The 23,354-nt window shown below is 38.8% G+C and overlaps 1 protein-coding gene across 3 annotated transcripts in view; it reads left to right on the forward strand.

Moving 5' to 3' along the window:
• The window catches only part of TRPS1 (transcriptional repressor GATA binding 1), a 206,694-nt gene that overhangs the window by 34,399 nt on the left and 148,941 nt on the right, over positions 1–23,354 (forward strand). For 2 of the 3 annotated variants that reach the window (XM_066548157.1, XM_066548164.1), the window contains exons 2-4: positions 4,730–4,888; positions 7,946–8,874; positions 21,071–22,200. In XM_066548157.1, the coding sequence (XP_066404254.1) occupies positions 4,852–4,888; positions 7,946–8,874; positions 21,071–22,200 (2,096 nt within the window). In that variant the 5' untranslated portion in view covers positions 4,730–4,851. The remainder of the gene's footprint in view (positions 1–4,729; positions 4,889–7,945; positions 8,875–21,070; positions 22,201–23,354) is intronic. The other variant, XM_066548171.1, reaches the window with a different exon arrangement.

Consider the following 23,354-nt stretch of genomic DNA (forward strand, 5'->3'; position numbering starts at 1 on the left):
TTCATCTAATAGAGAATGTTCTGCATCCTATAAAGTGTAACAACAGATAATTAATAGAATAACCAGAAGATTTGGAGAGGATGGCAGGCAGGGCTCTCATAGGAGGTGTCAGTCCTGGCAGAAGTCAGTTACTTTATTGCAGTAAGCAAATCAGGCTGGATTCTCTCCGTGGTGCAATAACAGTGGATTGGGGAGCATGCAAAGCAGCATCAATACATAAAAATTAAACTACTTTTAATATACAAAGCTGAGTTTAGATAAATGCAGAACAGAGAAGCAAAGGCATAATATTCTCTGAAAGTGCGGCCTTTTAATGCTGTTTTGGAGACTAATTTACATACAAATAAAATGTCAGCTTATCCCATAACTGTCATGATAAATTGGAGCACTTAGATTTTTGCATGAGATGCTCCTTTTGTACCTTATTAAATTATGGGATGTTGGCCTTTTGCCAAGTGCTAGGCTGATGCTTTCTTTACTGAAATACATACAGGAGAGGGATATGGACCTTGACATCTAGAGAACCTAGGTTCAGTCACTAGCCAAGAGCTCTGCCTGCATGTTGCCTTGAACACTTTGAATTTTTAATTTCTCTGTAAATAATATCTTTTATCCATAAAATGGCAATGATGTTAGTTTTCCTGTTTCACAAGCTTTGTTGAGTTTTAATTAGTTGTCATGTGTACAGAGTGCTTTTAGGTATTTGATTGGAAGTCTGGGCAAAGTGAATCCTGCTTTGTTGGGCTCTCCCATCCTAGATGGATGGCAGTGGAGGGCAGGTAGGAACAAGCTCTCTGCAGCAGGCCAGTAAGAAATGTAGAACAGCAACCTGCTGTGCTCAGGGACATGTAAATAAAAGCAGGTTTAGAATTCTTCATTTTGGTTGCAAGATAGGATACAATTCTCCTTCATGTCACCTCTTAAGATACATTACCTTTTGACTTCAGTTTCTCCTGAAAGTGTCTGTGTGATTACCACAGGAGTGAGCTTAAAATGAAATAAGTGCCTGGAAGTGGGCTTAAACAATCTATTTTGAAATGCCACTCCTAAACTCTTTTGAAATGACCAAGTGTCTGCTTTATACCCATAGAAAAGGTTAGATTTATTCCAGTGGCTAGATGATTACTGAAGTGTGCTGTGCTCTGAAGCATAAGGTAATAGAAAAGATCATTGTGAATTAATTCAGTGTGAATTAATAAGAGATTTACCTGATGAGAGTTGTTTGAAGGTGATGGTACTTTGTAGCTGAACAGGATTTAAGGTGCCCAGAAGTGCACATTTAGAGATTTGAGAACGATCATGTTGGGAAAGTAAATGTAAATGGGAAGGAGCAAGCTTGAACAGACCACAGCTCTTTTCACTTGTCTCTTTGTTGTTGACTTTGAGGACAAAAAAATTGCAAACAGCCCTCGACAAATTGGTGATCAGGAGCTAAACTGAAGAGTTTAGCCTGAAAATGCAAAGGAATAGGAGAGGAGGAGAAAAAACAACAGTGTTTTGCTGTAATGCTGTTCTACTAATATGATGTGTTCTTCTTCTACTAATATATTGTTTTCTTCTTGCACTTTTTAGATTGATGAAATTATCATAATTTCAGTGGAGCATGTGGAGTATAAAATATCAAAAAGATTCATTTTGTCTAATTGCAATGTCTGATTCTGCCTAATTTTACTGATACAAGGAATCATGTTCTACCTTAGCAATTTCAGGCAGGAAAGAGTGGACATGCAGTTTGAGGGCTTGCAGAAAAACATGTATAGATTAAAAACTCCTTTGGAATTAACTTGTTAGTTGCTTAGAGCTGTGACATCTTCTGTCCTGTATGGTGTGTGAAGACACTTATGCCAAAGCAGAAAGGAGGTGGTCCTGTTGAAGAGGCAGTTGCTTGTCATTAAGCTTATTCTGCCCTCCCACAGTTTAGAGCCTGACTCTTGGGTTCCTTACATAAAAGGAGTTGTTCTTTCCTTCCCTTCTCAGCAGAGAAAAGTTAGGGAGGACCATGTATTGGTTGTTTGCCGGCAGGCTTGCTCTGAGAACCACGAGCAAAAGTGGGAGAGAAGCCTTGTGTGTGACTGCCTCCTGCTCTGTGTCCCAGCCAGAGGTGGTGGGGATGTGAAGCTGTACATCTCTTTTCTGTCATTTCATTGTGCAGTGTCCAGAAGGGAAGGTAGAAGAGCAGCAGCTTTGGCCAGTCCTCTACCTCTGTGTCTGAGTCTATGGTAGTTTGCATCTAATGTAATCTAATTTTCAGTAATTTCAGCAATTTCACCTGGAATTTCCAGTGTTATTTCCAGGGGTTTAAAATATTTTTTTTAAACACTTAAATTAGAAAACATGGCAGGTCTTTGAATCGTGGGCTGTAGTAATGAGCTCGTTAACTTTCAGGTTGTGCTGGGCGCAGGTCTGGGCCAGCCTGGCGGAACCGGCTGCCCAGGAGGGCGGGCTGGGTGCCGGTGGCTCCCCAGGGACGGGGCCGCCGCCGAGACGCTTTCCCAGAAATTCAGTCTCAAAACAGGAGCTCGCTGGCCTCGTGCGCCTTACAGCTGCTCGATTGTGGTACGGAGAGTAGGGAGGAGGCTCCGCATTGATTAGGACTTTATGTGCTTGATAGAAGCCGGTGCTTTGAACACTTAGGGGTTTTTATATGAAGAACAGCAGACAGACTTTGTAGTCTAATATGTGTAATAAACTGGGTTTTGTTTTGCATCTTGTTTTTTTTTTTTTTTCTGTTTTTCTTCTCTTTTTTCTTTATTTTTTTTTTCTTTTCTGAAAGAAAAAGTCTAAAAAGGAGAGAAATTAAAACCACAGCATCATTTTCCCATGTAGCTATAGCAAGTATCCTGCGATCTCACATGATCGGCTGTCCTGCTGGAGTGGAGTGTGGGAAGGTGTCAAAATATGTCTCTCAATCTCTCAAATTTTTTTTTTTCTTAAAAGGGAAAGCCAGATGAATGCCAAAAGCACTGCTCCCTTCTCTAGCCCTGCAGTAACAAACTACATGAGTGTATGTTATTAAGATGATAAAGATTAAATTTCTAGTTACTAACGTGCTATCACAACAGCAAATGGGGAAAAAATCTTGAAAAAATTATGAAAATTAGTCTGATGGTCTCTTTTTAATAATAAGATCACTCCCAACCCCAACAGACAGTGTAGGCTGGAATTCCACAGGGCTTTTTTGTGGTCCTAATGATTTTAATAATACTTTGTGCTATGTAGCACCTTTCATTAGAGGATCACAAAGTGCTTTACAGTCACTAATTAATTAAGCCTCACAACACTCCTGTGAGATAGGTAAGTATTACACATATATTAAGCTGAGACACTGAGAGTTAATGATTTTTTGCTGCATTATTCTGGGAAAATGATTGATGTTCAAGCGCCGTATGTGCATTATATGTCTTTGTGTGGGTGTGTAATATATATGAGTGTAAAAGTATTAATTTTACTATCCCTTAACAAAGATGTCCTACTTGAGCCTGTTGAATATAAATGTGTATTTTCATTTAATTTTTTGTTGCTGCAGCGTATTGACTGATAATATCACAGTCTTCATATACCCTTGACTCAATTTGCTCTTTGTCTGCTTGTGAATCTACTTGTACAAAGAGTAGTCAGTGGCATCTCATAAAATGCAAACATATTTCTAGATGGATTATTCTGTTAAAAAGAGCCTATGACTAAGATCTGACCTAAACCTGCAGCACAAGCACCAGGCAACAACCACTCTGTTGCAATAGGCTTTGATGACAAGCCATCACATTCAGTAAAAGTAATGAGCAACAGCAGTGACCTGCTGGGGAGCTGGTGATCAGCAGGTAATTAGCCATTATCTTCACCACTAGTATGAAACTATTGATTACCATAATTTTTTTTTTAAGAAGTTCAGTAATCACTATGGTAATTCATTATTCTGAATTACAAACTGAATCTAGAAGAAGTTTTGTTTCCAGGGATAAACTGATGTGAGTGATTGTTGAACAGAAAATTGCAGATGTATGAACCACATAGAGTAGCCTTGCCTGTTTTTGAAGGAAAGTACATATAGCTGCAACCTGGGCCTTATCCAAAATTCCCTTAGCTCGAGAAGTCCTTTCATTCACATCAGGCTTAGTAATTCTTTTATTATGGGCAGATCACTATTTTCAGTGCTGAAAAGCCAGGTCCCAAAGCCTGTTCTTCACTTGGCTTCTTTACTAGCACCCAGCAAATGTGCTTACTATTGCAATGGCACTGGAGAGGTGTGGGAAGTTGTCTGCTAACAATGAAAGTAACACCACTAATTTTGTTTGAAGTGGAACACAAGGCAGCCAGCAGAGGTTAACTTCCAACTGCTGATGGAGTTATTTAGATGCCATTAACTATCCCATTAGGCCAGTCCTATGATGATGCATGTGAATTTTTAAGACACTTTCTTTCTACAGCTCATTTTCAACAGTTACTTTAAAGTTGTTTTAGACTTTGTGTTTGGTAAACATTAGCTCTGAGATATATTTTGTCTTTTTGTGTGAGTGCATGTGCGTGCAGGAACAGGAGCTCCTTCTGAGGAGAAGAGAGCTATGGGATTTCTCAGGTTGGAGGGAAATAGAGAACAGCAGACTGTATTTGTATAGTGTCTAGTAATAGATGCATGGGAATGTACAATAGGTATAATAATGTTTTTAAGTGAACACCATATTTTGAATGCATAATTTAGGAAGGAAAACCTTTTTTTTGTTTTGTTTTGCAGATATACAGATCAGCTCTCAAAATGTCTTCTGTGTCTTCCGTGCATCTTCTAAGACAATTGCATTAGCCCGCCTGCTAGTTGACTAATAGAATTAATAATTGTAAAAAGCACTCTAAAGCCACATGCCTTATGAAGTCAATGCTGGGTATGATTTTACAAGTATGTGATCTATTTTTTCAAGTGAAATTGTTAACCGAAAACGTTCTTGGCACACAATAAAACATTGTGCAATCTGTTATTTGTCTTAGAGATAATAATTTCAGAGTGGCTATATTCTTTCTGTATCTAACTTATGACTTGCTAAGGGATGGTTTCTTCAATTTAGGAGTATTGCAAATGTAGTTTTATTTACATAATAGGTCTCTGAAAAATGATAGTGGTGGAATTTCGACAACAAAAAAATCCTTGTGTCTTTTCTTACTGTCCCCTTGTGTGGATATGAAATAAATGACAGATGATTTTTCAAAAGCTAAAAGAAAAAAGAAGGGAAAATACTTTTAAATTCAGCTTAAGGAAGTCAGTGTTATCTTCTTTCTTCTTTCCTTTCTTTCTCCAAATGTAGAATGTTGCATGAAAAAGTTCCATTAGGTAGGAACTTTTTCCTGTTTCCTTTTTCCCCCTGCATTAACAACCCAGACTCACAAATGTATTGGGAAAATTAGAACTAAAGTAGCTAGATCTACTGTCCAGTTAGCCTGTAGAGAGTCTAGATTTTTCTTTTCTTTTCTTTTCTTTTCTTTAAAGGGACTTTTTTTCTGTCCTTTTCTCTGACTCTCTCTGTCAGTTGTCATGAAGATAGCAAATCTCTAAGCTTTCCTTATCTGCCAAAAATATCTGTAACAAAAACATTTTAGAACATTGCATTTAGTCTTGTTTAATTTTGACTGAGGTAACAGTCATGATGTTTACTTTCTTGATTTCTGATTTTTCTTTACTGCGCAGTCAGGACTTCTTTCTCTGTCGTCTGCCACGAATTGCATTTGAATGGAAGTTATTTTAAAAATGGTTTGGGATGTGTAACCAGGAGAAAAGTACATACTTAGCTGAACACCTATCAGAGATACTCACAGATATCTTTAGTGTGTGTTAACCAAGAGCATTCATGGAGTCTCACAGAGAAGTGAGACTGATGAAAGGCTGATGACTATCTTTATACCTTGAATTATATATGTTTACATGTTGTTTTAGTAGGCTGAGTCTATTGTAATAGTTCTCTTACCACAGCAGAAAATATTTCTTTTCTCTGAGTTCTGAGTGACTTTGTGGTTCAGAAGTTATTGGGGAAAAAATTGTCCAATTTAGTTCACACATCCCCTGGTAGGTGTAGTTGATTTTGAAGGGGAGACATTTGGTTCCCAAGCATACGTGTCTTCTGCAGTAAGACATTGCAGTAGGCATTTAAGAAACCTATTAAGACCACACGGAGTGTCAAAATTTCTGTAACACAAGCTGGCATTCTGTGTGAAAGCTGCCTTGCTGTAGCCCATGCTGCCTGTGGATCAGCTCAACCACAAAGACAACAGAGCCAGCCCAAGACACAAGTTGAACATTTCCCCTAAGAAGTTGTCTGTTTTTATCAACAGAGCATATAGTGCCCTTTCATGTGGAGCAGATCTAAATAAGAGGATGTACAGATGCCTGTTCTTTTATTTTTAACCTCTGTCCCCAGCCTTGCTTCTCAAAGTACTGTTTTGAGAAGGTCGTCCATGGCTTTCAAAGGTCTGGATACAGCACCATTTGGAGCACATCAGGGCTGCTCCCGGAGTCTCCAGGTGGTCCTCTCTTGGCAGAGCAATGTCTATCTCCAGTGCCTCTGTAGGGCTGGGCCAGGGCTGGCCTGGGAATGGGGGGCTCAGACTTGAGTCTGTGGCTCACATCTCATGTGTGGTACTGCAGACTGCTGCCACCAGACCACACACAATTTGGCAAAGAGAAACATCCATCCCTGTATACAGCATTGGCAGAGATTAAGAGCATAGAAATGTTGGGGCACATCTGTCTTCTGCCCACAGTTAGCATGTGAACACAAATGGATCAAACCAGCTGGTGATGAATATCAAATCCAGAACCACACAGCTGAGAAAGCAGGGGAGTTTAATATATATATTTTCTCTTAAATAGAGTGGGGAAGGTGAAGTGGATGAGGAATTTGACTTAGTACCTGCATAGTGTGTCTGCTTGTCCTTCCATAAACCCCCCTGTTCAGAAAGCAGCTAACTCATCTGTGGCAGACTCCCCCTTTCTCTCTGATCCTTACTGCTGTCCTGTCTCAGCTTTCTTAAATGGATCCTGGAAGTGTACTTGCAGATTTAGCAGTAGTGGCTATGTCTGCAAGGAGGACTGGAAGGTTTGGCTGATGAGATCCATGTGGATTCCAGGTGTTTTCAGGGCAGATCCTGGCTCAGCTGCACAGTGATGTCAAATGTCTGGATCCAGGCCTGTAAAGTTTTATTGACAATGGGTTTCCTAATAAAGTTAGTTTTTCTTTGTTTGGCAAATAGAACTAATTACATGAATAATGGACTGTGGGGCTAGACTCTAGAGTATCCGTATAATCCTGTTTGAAGTTTATGGGCAGTAGGAGGGGGAACTTTTGCTATATGGAAACTGATACCTGCTTAGGAAAATACTTTCTCTGAAACCTCAAGTACTTACTCTCCTAAATCTATTTTCTTCCTAATAACTTGTTTAAGTTCTACTTAAGATTATGTCTTTTAGGTCTATTTTTGCAAAGCTATGTTATATGTGAATGAACTGTGTATGAACATTAGACATCAAAAGTTTATTTTTCCCCTTAGTTTTTTAAAATTATTTTAAAAGAAGTATTAATTTAAAATTCTTCCTGCCAGACCATTATCATCCCAAAAGTTAATGAAACCTGCAATTCACTGATTCTCATGGAAGTGGTTTTTTAGGTTCTTTACAGTTCTCTTTTTAGTTAAGTTTAGTCTCAGTCTGCTAATTTTTAAAAGTTTTCTGCATAGCTTAAAAACCTGTTCAACAAAAATTTTCTGAAAAGCTGATGTACTCAATAGATTCGTATAGTTCAGAACGCTTTTAAAAGTGTCAGGTTTATAATCTGTTACATATCTTGTATATCTTGAATAATTCTATAGGTTTTTTTTTCCTTTTTTTTTCTTTTTTTCTTTTTTCTCTCTCTTTTTTTTTTTTTTTTTTTTTTTTTTTTTCCCTTTCTTATTTCTTTTTCTGTGGTAGATATGGTCCGGAAAAAGAATCCCCCTCTAAGAAACGTTGCTAGTGAAGGTGAGGTACAGACCCTTGAGTCTACAGGTACTGAAAGTGAAGAGTCTGGAAGGAAAAAAGAATTTTCTGCAGAGCAGATGCAAGAAAACACTGACCAGGGTGATGCGGCAGAGTTAAGTAACAAGGAGGAACTTTGCATGCATGTCCAAGAGCCATCTTCCAGTGTTAAAAAGGACTTGAAAAGCTCAGTGCTGAGTGAAAAGGCTGGCTTCAATTATGAAAGCCACAATAAGGGAGGAAATGTTCCATCCTTCCCTCATGATGAGGTGACAGACAGAAATATGCTGGCTTTCTCATCTCCAGCTGTTGGGGGAATCTGTGAGCCCTTGAAGTCTCCTCAAAAATTAGATACAGATGACACCCAAGATGTGGTCTGTACCCCGTCAGGAGATGCAGCAGAGACAAATGAGGAGCATCAGATGTCGCCAAAAGCTTCAGATGAAACAGTGCAAGTGCAAAGTGGTCAAAACGATGGCCAAGGCTCAAGCCCGGTCCCCATGGCCTCAAAAAACCCACAAGTGCCTTCAGATGGGGGTTTAAGGCTGAACAAATCAAAAGCAGATTTGTTGGTAAATGATAATCCAGATACAGCGCCTCTGTCTCCAGAGCTTCAGGACTTCAAATGCAACATCTGTGGGTACGGTTACTACGGGAACGACCCCACAGATCTCATCAAACACTTCCGCAAGTACCACCTAGGACTGCACAACCGCACCAGGCAGGATGCTGAGCTCGACACTAAAATTTTGGCTCTCCACAACATGGTGCAATTCAGCCACTCCAAAGACTTCCAGAAAGTCAACCGCACTGTGCTTTCAGGGGTACTGCAGGACATCAATTCCCAGAGGCCTGTCCTATTAAATGGGACTTACGATGTGCAGGTTTGTATGCTCCCAGCCTCCCCGCTTCTGCTCGCTGCCTTCTCAGCTGCAAAGCCAGATCGTGCAAAGCCTGTCCTACCTACGTGATTCCTGTATCTCATCTAACCTGCTTAAGCCTCCAGAACCATTTTGGTCTATTTTAGCCAGGCTTTCTGCAGGTCTGCTGAGCATAGATGGGTATTTGGCTTTTTGACCAGTGACATTTCTGTGTAGGATTTAGTCGTTATGGTAATCAATAGCAAGAGATCTTATTCAGCAAACAGGCAAACGGCTGAATTGGTAATCATATCTGAAGGATTTACTGTCACAGAAAGAAAAGAGCAAATAATAATGAAAAATAACAACCAGATAGACAAAAGACAGCAGCTGGAAATTAAAAATGTAATCCTAAATTATCAGCTGCTGGGAGTCAAGATTTGGCTTATTGATTCTTTATTAAGATAAAATAAATGACAAGTCTTGGCAGCTCTGAAGTTGTCTAGTGCCAGAAAAACAGGATACACAATGGGTATTTAAAACATTTCAAAAAGTAACAGTAATCCATGCTGTCCTTCATGTTAGTAAGCCTGTAAGAAAAGGATTATTGCCTCAGTCATTCTCATCTAGTTGAAGTTGGAGAAAAACTACAGATACTGCTGGGAAAAAAAATCTTATTTTTACCATGAAAGTGTGAATTCAAAAGTTTTTCGTGGACTTTTTGTTAGTTTCTTTTCATCTAGTATGTAATTAGTTTAAAAAAAATGATGGTGCTTTAAAAAAAATATTTTTGGACTTTTGGAACGGAGAGATACAGTAGGATATTTCAGTATTCTATATGATACAAAAATTCAGATTTTAAGAAAAATCAAACCAAAGTAACAAAGTTTGCATACCATACATGCTCAAATGTCCATCCATTTTCAAGTGACTGCGTACATGGAAACATTGTAGTAATCACTAGATAAAACTTCCAGGCTATGTTAAAATAAAAAGGTAAAAAGTTGGAAATTATGCTTGCAGAAGCCATAGCTATAGGAAAGAAATTTTGCAAGACAAGTTAAGATGGCTAACGTCTAACATCAAGGAAGAAACCAAAACTAGAAAGCAAGTCAGGAACTTGAAGCTTTTCAAATTATTTAAACTTTTCCTCTTTTTAAAGAAACTCTACAATTTCTTTGTGGAACAGCAAATCAAACTAAGGTTGTTACTATGCGTAAAAGCTGCAATCTTTGAACCGCTGTCTTACTAAAAGATCACTGTCTCATGTCAGACACTCTGTCCTGTCAAACTCTGATTAGAAAGCAAATACGTGATGTAGTTAAAAGAGGTTAGAAGTGAATAATGTCAGATTGTGAAATGATGATTTATAATTAGCACATAGTATGATGTTAATACCTGGATTTCCTGCTATAGTTTCAGTGTGCTGACTCCAGGGACAGCATCTTAGAGCAACTGATCTGTGCTGTCAGGAAGACATTCAAACTGGAACAGCTCAGACATACAGTATAGAGGAATTTGAGTTTCTAAACACACTTTCATTTCCTCCAAACAATTGTTTCGTTAGGTCCTTAGTTATTTTTAGGAAAGTTTATGCTTGATTAGAATTAGCTGGATGCTTTTCCTTTGCAATGCTCTCAGAAATAAAACAGATGTGTGAGCTATCTCAGTTTGAACTGATAAAATGAGAAATAAAACAGCTGAACCTAGACTATACTTGTCTACTAAACTCTGGCAGTAAGATACTGCAGGGGAGACAAAAAGCAGTAGGAAATAGTCCATAGATAATCTACTTAAGATCAGTCTTTTCTCAGACAAAAAACATTTTCCAAAATAGAACAGACAGCCTATACAATGTTGGCTGTTTATTTGAAAGAAAAAAACCCTGCACCTAGAAAATTAATTTTTAAGGGTGCTAGTTTTCCCTAGTCAATTTGGGAATGGAAGATTAAATAAGCTTTTGTGGCAAATGCCATACTTCATCAATTGCACGTGCGCCAGGCATTGATCTAGAACATGTCAGAAGATAAGTAACTGATTAATATTTTTGTGCTTTCTCCTCCCCCACTCCAGATTCATAGCAGCTTTGTGAGATTCATGAACAAAGTAAAAGAACATTTGAAAATCCCTTTTGCATCCACTCATGTTTATATTACTCCTATATCTATTTTGAAGGGTTTTTTCTCATGCATCTGAATGGCTGGCATCTCCCACCACAACAAGGGATCATATTGATTGGTGCTCCAGTTAAAATCAGTTCAGTCAAACTCCTGTATAACATGAGAGGGAACTGAACCTGAATAAGAATAATTGGTTCATGTTAACACTATTATTTTGTATAGGTACTGGGCTAAATGAAAGTAATCCCTTTGTAGTTAACTTGAAATAGTAATGAACTGGGCTTAGGATCTAATTTATTGATCCCCTTGCACTTAGCAAATGGTTCTGTTGTAGCTAGGCTGGAAGTTATTGATAGATTTACGGTCTCAGGTCATGGAAGTGGGCACAGAAGCCAGAGGATGAAGATGACTGACTTTGATCTGGCTCACAATAGTCAGTTGGAGATGATGGTATGTGAAGATAGGTAGTAGTGAGGGATGCTACGGAGTCCCATAGTTAGCATTCATAACAAAGGCAAACAAAAAGCAATGGGAAAATGTCTGAGTGCAGGAAAATACAGTATCTTCTATCCTATCTGTAGAGATCTCGGGATGTGGTCCATTTGCTGAGGGCTTGGAAAAAGAAATCAAATGTGTTTTTGGACTTGTATCACAGAAATTAAACCTCACCCATAGGCAAAAAACACCCTCTCAACCCCAAAAGGAGCTTTTAGGGGGTGTAATCAGCAAAACTGGGGATATACATATGGTTTCACATACAGGTATTCAAATATTGGGAGTGTGTTTTGTAGTACCTAAAGAAAATTTGTTTGGGAACTGTGTAAATAATCCAGTCTTTCTGGCATTCCTATTGTGCAGATTTTAACTTGATATGAACATTTAATGCAGCAAGATTCCTTTGTCTTTTTAGAAAATGTTATTTTCTGTTGAAAATGTCCTGTACTCTTTGTTCCCATTTTTCTCTTCAAAGGTTTTTGGTTCATTGAGTTATAATAAATTCCATAGGATTGGGTGAAATCACTCAGTTGTTTCTGGGAGATGAACTTTCTTGCCAGTATAGATTTCAGAAAACATTCACTATCACATCTCTGAATTCCCAGGGACTGTGTTAATCAGCTTTGTAGCTTTTATCAAAATAATATTTGAAGTGAATTCAATGGCTCTTTTGCTGATGTACCCCCCCATTACTTTTTGTTCACATTTAGCTAATTGATCAATCTCTATAGGCAACTTTGTCTTGCTGGATATTTGATGATATTGGATATTGAACTTTAGGCTTTGTGGACGTGCCTAAAGCAGTAGCCTTTATACTGGATCTAAAGACTTCACTTAAAGTAAAATTCATGTGACTAAGTTAACAGCTATGATGCTGAAAGCTATTGCCTTTGCTGCTGTATGATTAAGTCTCCTTCTCTGTTTGATCTAATGACTCTTTAATGTGTATGTTAATGTCTGGAGACAGGCAAGTTGCAGGCAAGTAGAGAGCAGGCAGTCTGTTTCTGACCCCCAATTTTTTAATGAGTAGTAATTGGGACAGCTTCAACAGGAAGGCTGGAGAGTGCTGTCTTGCACATAGCAGCCTATAGCTAAGGCATAGGACATGCCCAGAAAGGTGAAGAAGCAGGCTTGGATCCCCTCTGACAGAGCAAGGAAAGGAACCCACTTTTCCTGTTTCCTGAACAAGTGTTCAAGCCATTAGGCTATTGTATAAAAGGGAGCGTGACCCCATTTCCTGGTGTGTTTTAAAAGAGAATAGTGTCCCTCAAAGAAAGGACAGAAATGTCTGTGTTCAGGTAAGGGTTTCAGATGGCATGTCCCAAGGGAGAAGGGTATTTATGCAGCCATGAATAAAGACAGACTGCAGTGATCAGCAGTTCTTATGGTTGCTTCATATTGTGTATGCTACCTTTGAGGTGCTTCCTGCTCAGCATGGCCCTGGTTTTGGAGCTCATTGGCACAGATCTACCTCCTCTTCTCTTCAGACATTTAAAAGATTGTGACTGTACAATTTAATTTTTTTTTAATTTAGTCCTCTGATTTTGATTGTTTCATGGTTTTTAGATCTAGAAAGACATACAAGAAGACAAATTTCTGAAAAAGCATGGCGTGGTAAAAGCCATCATTAGGTTTGTTGATTGCATTTCAGTGCACCTGGTGGGGGGGAGAGAAAGAAGAGGAATAAATGACTGCATTATCTACTACTCCACAGAATAATATGAGATTATTGACAGTTGTTCTATGGTTCTAGACATCCAATATTGTGAGAGTTGTCTTATACCACTCAGCCTAATACTTTGTCATATATGAATCACAGAATGATTTGGGTTGGAAGGGACCTTAAACCGAATCTAGTTCCAACCCTCCTGCTATAGGCAGGAACATCTTCCAGTAGGCTAGGTTGCTCAGAGCCCCATCCAGTGTGGCCTTGAACACTACCAGGGATTGGGCATCTTGGGTGAAGCATCAATTTTTTCTCTGGGCAACCTGTTCCAGTCCCTCAATTGTTCTCCTGGTGAAGAATTTCTTCCTAATATCTTATTTAAAACTTATCCACTTCCAGTTTGAAGCTGTCACCCCTTGTTCTGTCACTACATGCTCTTATAAAAAGTTCCTCTTCAGCATTCTTGTGCCCTTATAGGTACTGGAAGGCTGCGATAAATTCTCCCTAGAGCCTTCTCTTCTCCAGGCTGAACAGCCTGTCTTCATGGGAAAGGTGCTCCAGCCTTCTGATCATCTTCATGGCCTCCTCTGGACTCACTCCAGTAGGTCCATGTCTGCCTTATGCTGGGAACCCCAGAGCAGGATACCCATCCCCAGATGGACCAGGTGGGGTCTCACGAGAGCAGAGTAGAGGGGGAGAACCACTTCCCTTGACCTATTGGTTACGTATCTAAATACATAAAATGAACATTATATAAGTATATATAATGAATAAGGCTAGCAACTGCTCCCAGATTTCACAGCAACTGAAAGCATTTCTGGATGTTCAGCCAGCAGGCTGCTCAGTGTCCTAGAAAGTGGTAGAAGTGCCCACACAGAGTCTGTAAAGCTCCTCCTCTTCTGTCCTTTATAAATCACCATGAGTTCTATATGTCTACATGGTGTTATGCCCTGATTGGTTTTTAGTGGTCTGGATTTCAGTGTATCAAATCTGGCATGTTTTCTCTTCTCAGTTTAGACATGTGTAACTAGACATGTATAAAGTCTAGTCTACCTAGGATTCAGCTGAATGAGAAACAGTGATTTTATTTGTGTGTTCTGCTTTTTGTCCTCCATGCATTTATTAACAGTTAGATTGAATATGAAGCTGTGAAGGTAAGACCTAAAAAAATGTCGGAATTTTTAGGGGTACAGTTGTAATCAGCAGCGCTTCTCATGATAAAGTTTTGGTGATTTTGGCAAAGGAACTCATAGTGATGAAGTGAGAATTACAGATTGGTGGCATAAACAAGTACAGCATTTTCTTTTTTGTATTATTAGCAAATCAAACCTTAAAGTTCTTTGTTATCAAGTGGGCTTCCTAGAAGGTGACACAGGTGCATAAGTGGTTGACGTGAGCAAACATGCATATGAATGAATTTCCTTTTCCTTGCATGCTTAGAAATGGATCCAAATTTTATATTGTTTGTCTCACTGATTTTGGCTTAATTGTCCAGAATACAGGAATTAGAATTAACTAAACTGAACAACTGTTGCTGCATATTATGTACCCCGATCTTGTTGAGTACATTGTGCCATGCTAGTTTTTGCAGCATATGTTAGGACGGAACTTGCATGAAGGTGGATGTCACACAAGGCCCACTTCATGTCAGCCATGTTGCAGACTCCCTGGGCACTTTGCTGATAAACTGAAAACTATCAAGCTCTCTTTGAGTGTTGCACCTGCACGTGGGCATACCTATTTATTTTGAATCTTACTTCTGGGTCATGATCAGGCTTGGAGGTTGCATTGCACACTTGAGAGTGTCACTTCTCAGAAGCACAGGATCCAGTCATCTCTTTTAAACAACTGACATGAAAAAAAAATGATGGCAGGTAGAGAAATTGGTGGTGGTAAATCACACATATAAAGAAGTCCATATGCATTTGCTTGGGAGCAACATATACATATATTTGCTTCTTAATGCATGTGTAACTGCATACACGCATATTTACAAATATTATGTGAAAAAGCACATGGAAGAGGTATTTAACTTCTATATTGACAATAGCTCATAGGCAATGATTTGTACGATTATATGCAGTAGAAGTTCTTTATACCACTTCTATGGAGATATTTGCACGTTTACTCTTCAGAATGATGGGTAGTGATTTACAGCATGTCAGCTGCACTTACACAGTAAGTGCCTGGAAACATTGCCTTGCTCTGTAGCAGAAATAAGCTATTTTAGCTGCCTTGCAGTGAGAAGTAGTCTATACTCATATTAGAATATTGGGATGGACAGTTTGTGGAACAACTGATGTGATATATACTCACAGGCTTCAAAGCGAAGTTATGTGTTGATATTCCTTACCTTATTGCAGGGGTATTTGGTAGTGTTTGAAGAGCGGCTAATAAAAACAGTTGGTGAGACTAGTAAAATTAGTGCTTATATTTAAAGTTATAAACTGCTAAGATAGCCTACAGAAAGGATGAGAGCTCAAAAAATAAAGTTCCTGGGGAAAAAAGAAACCAACTAGGTTTTCTTCTGGTATAAATCAGTGCGAGTTTGCCTCTAAGCCTGTAAGGCTGTGTGAGTTTACAGTAGCCAAGGAACTGTCTGGTAATTTTATCTGCAGAGAATAGAAGGAATGGTGCTTCTTTAGATACTAGTCTAGTAGCACTAGTTAGCAAATGAAAGTCTTGATTTTCTCTTTCTTTCTTTTGTTGGTTTTGCACATCTGGTCTCCTGATCTTAATTTAAGTTCTGTTATTGTTCTGTCACAGTCTTTGTTTTAAAAATACTTAAAAAATTCTAATGACACAAAAACTGTGTTGGGTTCAATGGCAACAGAATAAATCTCAAGAAGAATGCACTTACTTTGAATGAATGTGATCCAATAGCTTGCTTTCTTGTTTTGGTAAGTATGAACAGCCCAGAAAGCCAGGCGTTTGCCCCGAGTTTTTGCTTCACTTGTGCAACATAGATTTATGTACCTATAAATTAATCAAAGTAAATAGTTTTAAGAATATACTCTGAAGACTCTCCTAGTTTAAAATGCAGAAAGAGAGTGAGAGGGAGTGAATTCTCCACAGGGGAGGTTAGAGAACTGGGTGGTGTTACACAAACTTGCATGAAAGCCAGGAATCTGTTCTGGCCTGCATGACATGAAGAACTTCATAAATGTGGGATGGTTAAAATGTTCTGGATGCTATATTGCACAAAGCAAATGAATAAACAAGAGCATTAGAAAATATTTTAGGATTAGAAGATTAAGAGTAGTTGCAAAGGCAGACTGGATGGCTCAGAAGATTGGTAAGGGATCTGGAGCCTTTCACCTCCTGATTAGCCAAAGCTGTAACCCAGGTAAGAAAAAAAAAAAAAAAAAAAAAAAAAAGATTAACATTTGATGTTCCAGTGCAGATGGATTCTAATCAGTACTTGCAGAAGAAGCCAGGGGTCAAAGACAGCTTTACCCTGAGCATGTAATCCTTGTGGTTGAATCTCTTATGTGGATATAGTTGCTGCTGGTAGAATTTTCTGCATGAAATACATGAATACAGGAGTGGGCAGATTTTCTCTTCCTTGGTGATTTTTTCTGGTTCTGTAAGAAGTATTTGTAAACTGGTTTGGTGTGATGGAATTTAGGACTGAATTTTGAAAAGCAGGAGAGAGAATAGGGGTAGCATTTGGACCAAGGGCAAAATAAAAATCAAAGACCCATTAAAAAAAAAAAAAGAAGAAAGTACTTCTTTTTGCTCAAGTCCATCTATTCCATGAAATCATTGTCTTGACTAATTAATGTAGACATATCTGTTGGAAACATATAGTGCAATTACACAGCTTTGTTGACGTACTTGCCAACATACTTTAGAAAGTACATCTTGAAACACTGTCAATTATCGTGCTATCTTTTCTCCTTTTTCTGGCTATTTTTGGAAATGTGTGTGGTGTTTGAGGAGATAGCTTAGTTGTATTAACACATGAGCTTCAGATTTTGACAATTTCCCCCACTGATGAATAAACTTAATGATTAAGAGTTTTGAGTTTATGGAACTCTTACTGTGAAATATATTTCAGTCTAATCCCAGAATGAGACAGAGCTTTGAAGAGTAATTTTTAAAGAATATCAGTGCAACCACATCTAGCACAAGAATGGAAAAACCATTCTAATATCTGTCTTTTTTTTGTACAGCGTAATAATTAATACCAACTATATTGCCATAGTTGAGATGCTGCAGAAGTAAGTGATAATCCCAAGGTTTCATAAGCAAATGAAGGGAAGAATTAAATCATGTTTCCACAGTCTGAACTTGTATGTTAGGTTCTCTTTAAAAAGAGAATTGTGAAGATTAATTTTCTCCTTTGTGTGTTGAGGGAACTGTTGATCTATAGTTGCTCCTATATTTCCTCTACAAGCTGTACCTCTGTTCATGACTGTTACTGGCTGTGTCACTAACTTTGGACTCCAGTGCTAGAACAGAATTGCAGAATTTTAGCATTGCTTTTCTTTAGGTTCTTTTTTATGTTGGGAAGAAGTGTCTACTTAAGGAAATGTAACTCTGTTAGAGCAGTGCAGGAGATGAAATTTTGTTGGGATTAGAATGAAATAAGGGAGTAAATACAAGAATCTATCACTTCTGATACCACACAGAAATGTGGATATTGATTGCTATAGTATGTATACCTCAATATCTATCTATCTATCTATCTATCTATCTATCTATCTATCTATCTATCTATCTATCTATCTATCTATCTATCTATCATCTATCTATCTATCTATCTAATCTCTATCTATATCTCTATCTCTCTATCTGTATCCATCCATCCATCCATCCAGCCATATTCTGCTTTCTCATTCTCCTTTACTTTTCCTCTTTGTGGGGCAGATCAGAGAAAGCAGAAGGTGAAGGACAATTACATCCCCCAGTGAAGAAGTTTAGTGCCTGTACATAGACATACAACGTGTAACTGGAAAATCTGGAAATCAAGCCAAGATTTGAGCAAAGTGTGGGAATCCAAACAGTTCTGCAAATGTGTGGGTTTCTTTCAAATGTGGCTGGCTGAAAGTTGAAACAGATTCAGTTTATACTGTCACTTCAAGTGCTTCTCCCAACCTCTCTGCATGGAAATCAGTTTCTTTAGTTGTCTTTGAATGACGACCTTCATGGAACTTTCAGTAGGCTTTGCTATGTATGAAAGGAGGCTTTTGAGTGTAATAACATTAAGGTGACCCTGAATTACTTTTCACATGCATGGTCTAATGCAAAGAATTATTTTGAATTGTGGCAGGTATTCAGGGAAATTCCGAACCAATAACTGGTAATCAATTACATTCGAGTGATGTAAAGATGTATCTCCCACATTACAAGAACTTAACACAAGCACTGTGGAAATATTTAATTCTACTTTATCCTCTTGTGATGCAGGGAAGGATGTATTAGCATGGAACACAAACTTGCTGTGTAGACCACTAAGCAGGATTAGCACAAGTTACAGAAGTGATGTGATTTAGAGTCCAGTGTAGAAAATAGTAGTACTATACATTTTACCAATGTTCTGAAATAAAAGTAATTAGCAATGACTGGCAGCTGGGATTATTGTCACTCAGAGTTTGTAACTGACGTCCATAGAGTGTCTGCAAAATAGGTTTGTTATCTGTAACTCTGTGGCTGGACAGTTGAGAGTAATCAGTGTATTTACTCATTAGAGCCATTTAAGGTAAAGCATTTTGGTCAGTCTTCTGTGCATACACAGAACAAACACACATATCTAATTAAATGAACGAAACCAGATCACCTTACAGCTTATGTAATCATGCAGTGAACTGCTGTTATTTTCTATTTACTTAATTGCATCAGTGCTTTCTTTAAGTTGTCTTTTGACACCACTAAGACTTTGAACATTGAAATAATGCACTGGATGAAGACCTTAAGTGCTAGATACTGGAAGGCAAGCCCATATCCCACTTTTGTCAATGGGATCAGGCTCAGCCTGGCTTTGTCTCCAATTCTTGCCTGCCATAAAATAAATAAAGGGAGGTAACTCCTGCACTACAGAAGACCTGTTAAACATCCCTCTTGCAAAGAACCTCTTCAAAACCAAGTTCATAATTTGATAGCAGAATGTAGAGTCCCAGTTGAAAGTGAAAATGTTCTTACAGCTAAGTCCTAATGATTTGCCTGCCTGACTCACCATTGCCTAATGAGATATGTTTCCTAAACAAACAGAAAGCCATTTTCAGTTTATTTAAGGAAAAGTTTTAACCAGTGCATGGGGATTTTGCTTCCTTAAGAAAAAAAATAAACAGAAGAAAGATTTGGAGGCTGAAGAGAGGCAGCTCATTATATCATGGTTTAGTAACTCATTGCCTCACTATACATGCTCAATTCTGATGAGGTATAAAGGATAGCATTTCATTTTCTGAGCTAAATGGCTAAAAGGCATTATTAATATTACATTTAAAAATGTTTACATTTCATGCTCTCTGTATGTCTGAGTCTTTCCATTTGGTGTGGTACTCAATGAGCAGTGATCATGTTATCTTTGTGGCATAGCTGTTGAGGAGGAGAAGAAAAATAATTACACCATTTGCCTATTGCATTAGAACTGAAACCTGCAGAAATGTAGTAATACATTTACTGGTTGGGAGAATGCAAATCAAACTCTGCAAGGCTCAATTTTATATTCCCTGTAAGACATTTTCTGGGTGTAAAAAATGAGAGTATGTCACAAGGGAGCTTCCACCCATGTCTACACCATGTGGCATAGACTGGATGATGGCAAAGGAGTCGATGTCTGTGGATTTTGGGAATTATCTTCTGGATGCTGTACACTATTTGCTACTCAGAAAAAGAAGCTTTGCAATGGTGACATTTTTGTCAAGAGACAAAATGAGAGAGATTGTTTCTTTGGCCTTCAAACCAAACCAGTTGTACAGGAGCAGCAAATCTCCCCCTGATGTCAGGGGCAGGTGTGGTGCACTCCTGGGAAGGGCAGGCCTGCCTTGCTGTGAGAACACGGGCTTTAATAACATCAGCCCTGGAAGCCTTCTTCCCTTCCTGCAGAGCATTTTGCTCAGACATCATCAGAACAGTTAAGTAGACCTACCTTATTTTTTGTGTGTGTAATTAGTGATGTCATGGGCTTGGGTGTGGTAGTTTTCTTTGCCACATGCCATTTTTCTACTGTAGTTTTTCCATCGTTGTTTTACTAAATTGAGCTCTGTGCATGAGAGGAACAGAAGATTTCCTTGGAGAATGTCTGCAGTGAGTAATCCTTGAGAAAACTGCCTTTTGTTTGAGACATCAGCCAGTATGGCTCTGTCAAAAGGCATCCTGGTGGATACTGGATACTCGTGTAGTTATGATCTTTGTAAGAATTGGTCGTACTCCCGACACAACAAACTGAATTTGTTATTTGAAATTAAATTTTTGCTTGCTTGAATTTAGAAAGCAATTCTCTTTGTCTGTAAAGAACAAATATGATTAAAGCATCTAAGTCAGAAGACTGAGGGTTGTTTTTTTTCTTCCACACCTGGTATAGTCTCCCAGGAAAGTCTGCTTTCAAAGGGTTCAGAGCTGTGGGAACTGATTATTGGATCTTCTGTCAGTGATACTATTTAATGATACAGTGAAGGAAGGAACAGTCCTATCAGCACTAAGATAATCTTCTGCACGTTTGCCTCAGTCTCTGCAAATCAATGTATTTGTTATTCATATGGAATATATATTCAGCTATGAGAAACATTTAAAAATATTCATCAACAAATGTTAAATACAAATGTGAGGGTATATGTATGATATCTTACATGGTACACATGAAAATGGTGGCAGTGATTAATAAAATAAGCTTATGAATCAATTCCTCTCTATTTCTCTTTCCCCCCCACTTCCACTCCTTGCTATTTGAATAAATATACAGTGGAGCTAAAATGACCTTATTCTTTATTCACAGGTTACTTTAGGTGGAACCTTCATTGGAATTGGGCGGAAAACTCCAGATTGCCAAGGCAACACCAAGTACTTCCGCTGCAAATTCTGCAATTTCACCTACATGGGCAACTCTTCCACTGAACTAGAGCAACACTTCTTACAGACTCACCCAAACAAAATGAAAGCAGCCCTTCCCTCCTCTGATACTGGTAAAACTTCAGAGAAAAACTCCAATAAATCCAGTCCTACTCTTCGACCATGTGATTCTGGAGACTTGGGGAAGTGGCAAGACAGAATCACTGTAAAAGCAGGAGATGATACGCCAGTTGGATATTCGGTGCCCATCAAGCCAATAGATTCCTCTAGACAAAATGGTACCGATACTACCAGTTACTACTGGTGTAAATTTTGCAGTTTCAGCTGTGAATCGTCCAGCTCTTTGAAACTATTAGAACATTACAGCAAACAGCATGGGGGAAGCCAGGCAGGAAGCCTCCACCCAGATCTGAATGATAAGCTTTCTAGGGGATCTGTCATTAACCAGAATGATCTAGCCAAAAATACAGATGGGGAGTTAGTGACAAAGACAGAAAAGGGTGCGAGTGTGGCAAAAAAGAAAGACTTGAGTAGCAAAGGAGCAGAGGACAGCATGGTGACAAGCTACAACTGTCAGTTTTGTGACTTTAGGTATTCAAAGAGCCATGGCCCAGATGTAATAGTGGTGGGCCCACTTCTCCGTCACTATCAGCAGCTACACAACATTCATAAATGTACCATTAAGCACTGTCAGTTCTGTCCCCGAGGCCTCTGCAGCCCAGAAAAGCACCTTGGAGAAATTACTTACCCATTTGCTTGCAGAAAAAGTAATTGTTCCCACTGTGCTCTCTTGCTTTTGCACCTGTCTCCAGGGGTGACAGGAAGCTCTAGAGTCAAACACCAGTGCCATCAGTGCTCATTCTCCACTCCCGACGTGGACGTTCTCCTGCTCCACTATGAGAATGCACACGAAGGCCAAGCGTCTGATGTCAAACCAGAAACAAACGCCCTGCCAGGGGCAGAGGGGCCGCTGACGCTCAAGGAGAACAAAGAACACTCATGTACCAAATGTGACTTTACCACCCAGGTGGAAGAAGAGATTTTCCGACACTACAGGTATGGTGAAGTTTCAAATGATTAATGATTGGAACCCAAACAGCGCCCCCTCCATAGTTTCTTAATTAAATGTCACCATTCCTCAAACATTTGAGGAAGCTGGAAATCAAAATAGGAATGTGTATAGATATAAATCTTTACAGTCAGAGTCCAATCCAATATCCACTTTGTTTTGGAAAACCACCAGCTAAGTTGGTGGATTTAATTATACATTTAAACCTGTGCAGAGGAGAGAGAAATTTGGATTTGTGTGCAGATGCTAAAGTTTCAGCATATTTGAGGTTTGGTCAGCTATTTTCCACCCAGAATCTTTTAGGTACTATAGGTGCTATTTTAGTTTAGGTTTTTCTGAGAAAGTTGGCATCTTCATTCAGTCAGGGAACACAAATGGCTTTACTTTCCAAGATAGACTGTGAACCCTTTATGCTCCATAACAGTGCTTCAATGTACTACCTTTTTGTAGTATTTTCCATTCCCAAGTCCAGCAATGTAATAATTAGTTTAAGAGCATTCCACTGCTGTTTTGGTGTTCGTTTCCCACTGGGAGTAGACACTCTTTTGTCTGTTGATGTCATTCCCCAAGATCCTTTTGCAGATGCTTATTTTCGTGTTGCTGGTTTACAGTGTCATTCTGTTTATTTTAAATGCTAATGTTCCTATTTGGAGGTGGATGCAGCCAGTCTCCTGACTCAGTCTGACACAATGTCATAGTAGCAGCCAACTCCCTGCTAAACTTCTTGGGTCAGTTCCTGGGCTGTTGTAAACTGGCAGTCCAGTTTGCATCAGAGGAGGAGCTGGCTCTTAGCGTTTGTAAAGAGCAACAGTTATGTGCCACTGCAAAAGTGATGTTAAATATTAGAAAATCGTGCTGAATATGTTAATAGTTAAGGCTAATGCGTCAACAACAACGGAAAACTTCAGTATCTATCTCATCTAAAAGATCTTTGTGTGGAAGCCAGCTAGAATGAAGACAAAAGAAGATGCATTTTCAAAGCTAAAGCTTTGTTAAAAGCTCAAGAAACTGTGCCACATTTAATAGATTCCAAGACATCCAAAATTAACAAAGGCAGACTGGGGCATGATACTTTAATAGAGATTAAAGCTGGGGGCATCCAAATGTTGCCCAACAGAGGGCTGCATTGGCAATATATCAG

The sequence above is a fragment of the Molothrus aeneus genome, chromosome 1 (genome assembly GCF_037042795.1).
Source record: "Molothrus aeneus isolate 106 chromosome 1, BPBGC_Maene_1.0, whole genome shotgun sequence".
In the NCBI taxonomy this organism is placed as follows: Eukaryota; Metazoa; Chordata; class Aves; order Passeriformes; family Icteridae; genus Molothrus; species Molothrus aeneus.